This window comes from Carcharodon carcharias, chromosome 23, assembly GCF_017639515.1.
Source record: "Carcharodon carcharias isolate sCarCar2 chromosome 23, sCarCar2.pri, whole genome shotgun sequence".
NCBI classification, from domain to species: Eukaryota; Metazoa; Chordata; class Chondrichthyes; order Lamniformes; family Lamnidae; genus Carcharodon; species Carcharodon carcharias.
Window position 1 is genome coordinate 47,059,744 of NC_054489.1, and position 9,434 is coordinate 47,069,177.

Below are 9,434 nucleotides of genomic sequence, written 5' to 3' on the forward strand. Positions count from 1 at the left end.
GTGGGAAGGCAAGTGGTAAGGATGACACAGTCTAAGAGGGATTTAGACAGGTTAAGTGAGTGGGAAAAAACTTGGCAGGTGGAATATAATGTGGGAAAATGTGAGGTTATGCACATTGGCAGGAAGAATAGAGAAGCTGAATAGTAATTAAATAGAGAAAGATTGCAGAAAGCTGCAGCACAGAGGGATTTGGGAGTCCTTGTGCATGAATCCCAAAAAGTTAACATACAGGTTCAACAGATAATAGAGAAGGCAAATGTAACATTGGCCTTTATTTCAAAGGGAATGGAGTATAAAAATTAGGGAAGTCTTGCTAAAACTCTACAAGGCACTAGTTAGACCATACCAAGAATACTGTGAACAGTTTTGGTCCCCTTATCTAAGGAAAGATATATTGGCATTGGAGGCAGTCCAGAGAAGGTTCACTAGGTTGATCCAAGAATGGAGGGATTTTCTTATGAGGAGTGGTTGAGTAGGTTGGACCTGTACTCATTGGAGGTTAGAAGAATGAGAGGTGACTTATTGAAACATATAAGATTCTTAGGGGACTTGACAGGGTAGATGCTGAGAGATTGTTTCCCCTTGTGGAGAGTCTAGAACCAGAGGCCATAATCTCAGAGTAAGGGGTCACCCATTTAAAACAGATGAGGAGGAATTTCTTCTCTGAGGATTGTTAATCTGTGGATCTCTTTACCACAGAGGACTATAGAAGCTGGGTCTTTAGATATATTCAAGGTGGAGGTCGACAGATTTTTAATCAATAAGGGAATAAAGGGTTATGGAGAAAAGGCAGGAAAATGGAGTTGAGGATTATCTGACCTGCCATGATCTCATTGAATGATGGAGCAGACTTGATGGGCTTCTGCTCCTAAGTCTTATGGTCTTATGTGCGCCGCCCAGAACTGGACACAATCCTCCAGCTGAGGTCGAACCAGAGTTTTATATAAGTTTATCATAACCTCCTTGCTCCTGTATTCAAAATAAGGGGGAAGCCACTTTGGACCGAGATGGGGAGAATTTTTTTTTTTACTCAGAGGATGGTGAACCTTTAGAATTCTCTATCCCAAAGGGTTGTGGAAGCTCAGTCATTGAGTTTGCTTAAAGCAGAGATTGACAGATTTCTAAACACCAATGACATAAAGGGATATGGGGATAGTGTGGGAAAAAGGCATTGAAGTGGATGATCAGCTATGATCATATTGAATGGCAGAGCAAGCTCGATGGGCAGAATGGCCTGCTCCTGCTCCTATGTTCCATGCTCCTGTTAAAGCCTAGGATACTGTTGCCATGCTGATAGGACAATCTCCAGCTGATTATGTCCCTCCCTTAATATTAGAATTAGTTTGTTTAAGGATGTAGGGTCATGGAAATCTGGCACCCTCTTCCTGAAAACTTAAAAACTGAGACTGATAGACCTTTTTGTTCGGTATTAAGCCTGTGGAAGCAAGGCAGGTAAATGAAATGAAGATATAGGTCAGCCATAATTGGATTGCAGAACAGGCTTGAGGGGTTGAATAGCCTTGTCTTCCCTGTATTTTGCTATGATGATGTTGATAGTGACGAGTTTATCTCCTCCGATTAAGTCACGGAGCATGTTAACCCTTACAAGTCCAGGGTGTGATTGGGCTACATGTGCCATGATCAAGATGCATAATGTCCAACATGAACAATGTCCAGTGAGGGAAGCAGATGTTTAGCCTGAGCAGCAGAGACCATAGTAATAAAGTTGCCCTTGTTTTGTCTGTTGTGTAATTCTGTCAATCATTAGACCTTTAGCCCTCAATTGACTGGAAACAAATAACTTTAACAATTGATTTATCAGCCATCATGGGACCATCCTGCCCTATGCTGATAAACAGAAACCCAAAGATCAAAAACTTTGGGAATCACAACAATAAAATAGAACCAGGTCAGCAGGATCACAAATCAAGCCTGTCAGATATGTTATTTTAAACTGTGATTATTTTATCTTAATTTGTGGTATATGGTTGAGTTTTTAGTAGTGAATTGAATATGGAATGTGAACAGGTTTGTTTCCTGCATTGTTACCGTTTCAGTCACAAACTGTGGGAGTTTGAGAAATGGCTGGACCGGGGGACTGTGATTTCCTAGGACCTGCTTAATTAAAGCTACCTCCATGGGGAGGCAATGGCATAGTGGTATTGTCACCAGACTAATCATCCTGTGATTATGCCAGAGTAATGCTCTGGGGACCAGGGTTCAAATCCCACCATGGCATATGGTGGAATTTGAGTTCTATAAGAATTATAAGTCTGAATGTAACCACACTGAACCATTGTTGTAACAACCCATCACTAAAGTTCATGTGACTCCAGACCCACCAAGGGCAATAAATGCTGGCCAGTGTACATCAATGAATATTTTAAAAAACCTTTCCTTAAATAAAGAAGGAAAATGTCTGCAGTTGAGTTACAAATAATGCCAAACTCTGATTATTTCCATCCCCATACCAGACTGAGGACCAAACCCTGCGCTGCTGGTACCAATCTTATTTACACTAGCCAACTGGCCCCTAAAATGATATGCATGTGTATGTTGCAAGGGGCTGTGGCAACATACACATGCATATCATAGTCTGGAGCTGTGGATAGTGATGGTATAGGCTTCAATTTCTTTCAATCACATAGCTGACCAGGAATCTCTCCTGCTATTACTGCCTCATCAGCATATTTTGAAAGGATTTGTAGGTTGATACTCAACCTGTTGGGTTCCTTGGCCATAAAGTTCTGGATTGGGACTTGAACCCAGATCTTTTGGTTCAGTGGCAGGAATGCTACCCACTGTAACACAGGACATCCAGGTATCCAACATAAGTGGGATCAAATTATAATTTTATTAAAATACTAAGGCTAAATTGTTTAGCCAGTTCTCCAGAGGCTGGACCTGGACCCACTACTTCAATGTAAAGGTACCAAATTTTACCACCGTGTGGTGGGTGGGGCTCCTGGTGGAACAACATAGGCAGCTAAAAATAGACAAATTTCCATGATTTCTGCTGATGTCTCACCAAAGTTAGGCCAGGAGATCAGAAGCCGCCAGAAATACTCTCCGCCAACTCTGGATTACTTGTGCAGTAAATCTGGAAGTTAAAACCATGAAAACCGCTTGAATAAGTAGCTTGGCCAATGGCCAAGGAAGAGACTTGGGCTTAATGTTTATACTGAAAATGCAGAGATTAAATATTCATCTTTAGCAATGTGTAGCTCAAAGATTGATGTACCAGGAGCTCGAGGTGGAAGTGTGAGCCTGCTTTTGAGATATTACATAGATTTATGTAAAATATACAGCACAGAAACAGATCTGTCAGCCCAACCACTCTGTGCCAGTGTTTATGTTTCACATGAACTTTCTACAACTCTACCTCGTTGCATCTTTTAACCAGATTCCTCTTCAAATGCATTTCTGCTATTCACCTCAAATACCCAATCCTGACCTTTTACCAGATAAAGAAGTCTCTCCTGAGATTGTCCTCTCTGGTATGTGGAATGTACCTTACAAACGCCACATTTTTGCATGCAAGAGCTCTGAGGCCCTAGGGAGCAGAGCGTCAGAGGCTGAGCGGGACAGAAATCCAGGGTAGAATCTAGTTAAACCGGCCCTAGAAATTCCAGTAGAGCAAAGCTTTGGCCTGCCACTCCTCTGAAATGGAATGGGGGAATGTCCAGGTGTTCCCAGATCCCCAAGGAAGCTCTACTATACTGGCCTGAAACAGCATCAAAGAGGTTCTTATCAGCTGAAATCTAAGCCCATCGTGGGCCTTAAGCAGGCTCCAATTTACTGTAGGAAGTTAATTGATCCCAGGATTGATTGATCACCCGAGAGAAATTTGCATTTATACAGCACTTCTCATGACCATCCTCTGGGTATCTCAAAATGCTTTACAGCCAATTTTTGCAGTGTAGTCACTGGTACCAGCCTGATCTATACCAGCCATCTGAGTCCAGCTGGGTCAAAATCCTGGAACTCCCTCCCTAACAGCACTGTGGTTGTACATACACCACATGGACTGCAATAGTTCAATAAGGCAGCTCACCACCACCTACTCAAGGACAATTAGGGATGGGCAATAAACACTGGCCCAGCCAATAAAGCCCAGATCCCGTGGATGAATAAAGACAAAACCATATCTGAACTATTGTGTTCAGTTCTGGGCACCTGGTTATATTGGTTTTGGAGGGAAGGGAAGCACAGGCACACCAGAATTATATCAGGTTAAGTTATGTGAACAGGTTTCCATGCTTGTATTCTCTTCAGCATTGAAGATTAGGGAGTGATCCTTTATTCCATATGCCCAGCCTAACAAAACTCTATCAAGCCCAGACTTGAAAATGTCATCTGGCCTCCCCAGCCTCCATAGCTTTTCCGTGGAATGGGGAGGAGAATGCCAGATTCCTATTATCCTTTGTGTGATATAATCAAAGTGTCTAAAATGATAAATATATTCAATATGGTAAATAGAGAGAAACTATTTCCTCTAGTGGGAGACTCTAGAACAAGGGGCATAATCTTCAAATTAGAGTGAGAGTGAAAAGTGAAATCAAAAAGCTTTTTTTCACACACACACTGTGGAAATCTAGAACTCTCTCCATAAAGGATGTGCATGCTGAGAGTTGATTGACAGACTGGGATAGGGAGCAAAGGAGAATAAATGGAGGTGTAAAGATCAGGCATATTCTGATAGAATGGCAGAGCAGGTTTGAGGGGCTGAATGGCTTCCTTTTGTTCCAACATTTATTCATGTTACCCTGTATGCTAATCAGAATAGGGATTAACTTTCATACATTTCTTTCCAGCTCTTGCCGCAGTTGAACCTCCATCGACACAAGTTTCAAACAGCCAAGTGGATTTTCTGGGCATGAGTTTAGGACCAGAGCAGGCAACAGCAGGCCAGTGGATCCTGCTTGTACTGACCCTTGCCCTGGTCATAGCAGTAACAGTCCTTGTAGCAAGAATAATTTTAAAAAAGAGGCGTCCTAACAAATCGACATCTGAACTTGAATTGAAATGAAAACAAATCTCATCAGGTCAGAACTCTTCACTATGCAAAAAAAAACAATAATTCAACACTCAATTTGTATTTGTAAATCTGCTGTAAGAATGTTTAATCAGTCTCTTGGGGTGGACAGTCTTCATACTTTGGACACTTCAGCATCGATTAGATACTTGGTGCGGGGATGTAAAATAATATATTAAAGGATTCTCTTATGCCTGTGATTTGCTGTAACTTTTGAATGTGAAAATAATGTAAGTTAGAGCAGTGTCAGGTTACATTGTTGAGATTCCATGACAAAGATATACTGTCCTATAGTGATGTTGTTCTCTGGATGTTGCTGTGACCCTGAGTCTGTCCGCTTTGAAAATGTCTGTCTTATGACCATGTCTCACTACAGCGAGCGAACATTTAACTGATGACAGGGCTGATACATTCTAGAATTGGACAAATGAGGGGAATGTTTCCCCGCTCAAGGTTTTGTCTCCCACCCCGCCCCCTCTTTACTGAATACCAGAATTCCCTTGAAGTCCCTCCCAACCCTTAACACATTGGCTGTGCCTCTGTATCCCAGTGCCCTCATCACACCAAGTAGCACCCTCAATCGTGAGAGCAGCTGATGTAAGATTCCCACACTCCTGGCATAGCATCAACAAGCAATTGAACTGCCAAGTTTCGAGCAGAACATAAGGACCTTTCAACCAATCTTAAGGAAAAATCATTAATCGCAGGATTTCAGTGCAGGATGTGAATAGTCTGGGGAAATGTCATAAATCATTGATATTCCCATCATACCTCAAAACTCACAGCTTGTTTTAAAATGGGCAACACGGCAGCACTGCACCCAACTCTACATCCAGCCTTGGTAAAGCCTCACAGGACCTTGAAAGCAGTTTGACTTTTTTTTTCTTAAAATCGTTTCCACCGCTTCCCTCCCCTTTCCCCCCACCCCCCCCCCCCCACCCCCCCCTAAAATATCCAACTATTGAAGAGGTGCTAAATGTAATTTATTTGGCCCAACAATGGCCCACGAATTTCTGCCATGAGGGGTTGAACAGTACAGAGAGTGAAGGTCCCATGTTTGATCTGCAGTCTGTGCAAGGTTTGCTGATCTCAATCAGGGTGGCTGTTGGGGTTCTGCAATGCACCTTCTGTGCTGGGGAGGTGAGGTTTAGTCAGTGTTTTCCCTTCTGATTGCCATCCTGTGGTACCCCCCATGGAAGTGACCTTATGCAGACATGGATTGAAGAGAAGGTGAGACTCAACTGTGATGCCTTGGGTAGCTGAATAGCAAATTAGCACTCAAATCAACTCTCGGCTCCGGCAAGATAACCCAGAAGGCAAGCAACGTTCGTGGAGAACTAAACCCATGCAAGGAGCCATGACCTTAAGCAGAAAAAGGGAGAGGACTGATATCAAGAATTTACCATGGAAACCAAATCCAGAGGCATCCTCAGAAAAATTGCTGCTGTGTTCCAGAAAAATCTAGCCCATAACATTGTTTCTCCAATGTAGATATATACATCCATTGCATGAATTTTGTGTGGTGATTCACATAGGAAGTGTTCAGAGAATGTAAACCAAGAGTATATGGTTGAAGAAATTGTTCTAACAAACAGCATGCACAATATACTTGAGCTGGTTCAAACAGTATTGTGTCCTGTGTGCTTTATTCACTACAGTTCCACTATCACTGAAAGGGACGTACTCTTGCCTACATGCCACGCACTTTTGGGTGGGTATAATATTCCTAGAATCCAAGCCAGTCATGGCAATGTCAGAACAAACCACAGGAAGGAGCAGCACTGAAATCTTCAGAGAATGGCCCGGTTATACATTCTGTTCCTTCATTCCCCTTTGTAGCATCTGGCTCAGACACCAACAGGATTTCTATTATTCTTTCATGAGATGAGGATATCACTGGCAAGGCCAGCATTTCTTGCCCAATTACCCTTGAAGAGAGTGGCTTTCGGGGGGCAATTAAAAGTTAACCACACTGTTGCAGGTCTAGAGTCACGTGTAGGCCAGATCAGACAAGAACAGCAGGTTTCTTTCCCTAAAGGGAAGGATTAGTGAGCTAGATGGGTTTTACAACAATCGATGGTGACATCACCATTATTAAGATTAGCTTTTAATTCCAGGTTTTTATTAATTGAATTTGAAATCCACCACTGCTATGGTGGGATTTGAACCCATGTACCCCAGAAAATTAGCCTAGGTCTCTAGTATTACTAACCTAGTGATAATACCTCAACACCACCATCTCCCCACAATCGTAAGCTTGGACAAGGTTACAGAGATGGGAGGGATGAGGCCATGGAAGGATTTGAACATAAGGATGAAAATTTCAAAATCGATGCATTACTTTTGCTGGAGCCAATGCAAGTCAGTAAACACAGCAGTGATGGGTTAATGGGACTTGGTGCAAGTTAGGATATGGGCAGCAGAGTTTAATTTTATGTCAAATGGAAGATGGGAGACCAACCAGAGGAACATTGGAATAGGCAAGCTAGAGGTAACAAAAGCATAGATGAGGGCCATTCAATCAATCTCTTATGATAGGAATTACACCGGCAGAGTGAGAATGGCAGCATAGTGGTTATGTTGCTGGGCTCATACTCCAGAAGCCTGGTCTGGTTCCAAAGATGTCACAACAGCTGGGGAGATTAAGTTCAGTTAATGAAATAAAATTGGAATACACAAGAATTAGGAGCAGGGGTAGACTATTCAGCCCCTCAAGCCTACTACACCATTCAATAAGATCATGGCTGATCTGATTGTGGCCTCAACTCTACTTTCCTGCCTGCCCTCCATAACCCTTGATTCCCTTGTCTATCAAAAATCTGTCTAACTCAGCCTTGAATAAATTCAATGACTCAGCCTCCCACTGCTCTCTGAGGAAGAAAATTCTACAGACTAACAACCATCTGAGACAAAAAAAATTATCTCCTCCATTATTTTTAAACTGTGGGCAGAGCTTTTCATGCTCCTTGGCGTCGGGCGTGTTTGGTGATGTGAGCAGACAACATGGCGAGAAAGCCAAGAATCAGCTTCATGACACCGTGAAACCAGTTTGCAATCGTCCCCTCTGTCCATCAGTGGCAGGCCACATTTCCCACTGTCAGACGTTGGGAACTTCATTGTAAGCCAGGCTCGTCAGAATCGTCCCTCCATGCTGGACATTCTTAAACGCCGACGTGTTTCACAATAGCACCTGGCGATCTGCACTTCAAGGGGAACACGGAGGTGAGCGCACAGTAACGTTGCGCAGTACTCGCCAGGGTCGCCTGTTGGATTTCAATGTTGAGGCACTGTGCATGCAGGTGAGGGCACAGGCAAGCCACTTTTTCCCAGCTGGCTGTCAGTGCGGTGACGGGGCAAGGGCTGCACTGAGGTTGAGGAGACAGTTCAGACGCAGCCACATCGACATTCTTGGAGTCGGGCCTCTGGCTAATCTGCCCATTCAAGCAATGCAGAGGCAGGAAATTGCCATGAAGTGCTCCAGAGTTTTTCACCCCTTGGACACAGATTGCAAACTAATGAGCATCTTAGAACAATTGGATGACTGAGCAATTGGACAATCTCCTTGCTAAAGCTGCCATGGAGCAGTCACTGCTGGAGATGCTCACAGTCCCTTGCAATATCATCATCCCAGTTTGGACCAGTCTCCCCCATGGTTCAAGCTAATAGTGCAGCCTTGCAGTGTGGGTTAGGAGAATACCTGTGCCTGAGCTGAGAGCACAGCCTGCAGTCCAGTGGGCAAAGCTGCTGCCAATCAGTCAAGTGGAGTGGGGACAGAGGTGGGTGGGGTTTCAGGCAGCCATGCAGCGCACTAAACTCTGACCATCCAAGTGGTGGCCAGCACTCTCTGGGAAGCATTAAGGGGCCTTCAGACTTAACCAAGAAAGTTCTTAGCACACCCAGGCTAATCCACATGTCAATCTCTTTCATCCTGAAGGAGGAGTATATGAGGAGCATGGAGCCTGGTGAACTAGCTGTATGCCTCATGTCTTCCAGAGAGCGAAGACGATGGAGAAGAGAGCAGCGGTAGGGCAGAGGGAGGAGCAGCACCCTCAGGAAGAAGAGGCAGCTGGGGCTCCTGCACACGCTGCTGAAGAGCCACAGCGAGCCGTCGCTGGTCAGTGTCTAGCTGGACCCAGGATCTATATATGCTACCTTTCATTTCTGCAGATGACCGACAACTAGAGTTGCCGAAGACTGTGCATGTCCAGGAAACTGATCAGTCACATCTGCCACCTGCTGCAGGATTTGGTGCCAGGGGGACATGGAGGGCATCCACTGCCCATGGCAGTGAATTTCACCTGGGACCAGGAACACCAGGAAGTAAGAGCACTGGGATTTCCCCAGAGCTCAGGTTTCCCACAGGTACAGGGAGCCATCGACTGCACTCAGATCTCTGTGA

At 44.1% G+C, this 9,434-nt stretch overlaps 1 protein-coding gene across 3 annotated transcripts in view; it reads left to right on the forward strand.

The window, feature by feature from the left end:
* The window catches only part of ace (angiotensin I converting enzyme (peptidyl-dipeptidase A) 1), a 194,497-nt gene extending 187,838 nt beyond the window's left edge, over positions 1 to 6,659 (forward strand). For all 3 annotated transcript variants that reach the window (XM_041173612.1, XM_041173615.1, XM_041173616.1), the window contains one exon: positions 4,815 to 6,659. In XM_041173612.1, coding sequence (XP_041029546.1) covers positions 4,815 to 5,029 — 215 coding nt within the window. In that variant the 3' untranslated portion in view covers positions 5,030 to 6,659. The remainder of the gene's footprint in view (positions 1 to 4,814) is intronic.
* The last annotated feature ends 2,775 nt before the right edge of the window (positions 6,660 to 9,434 follow it).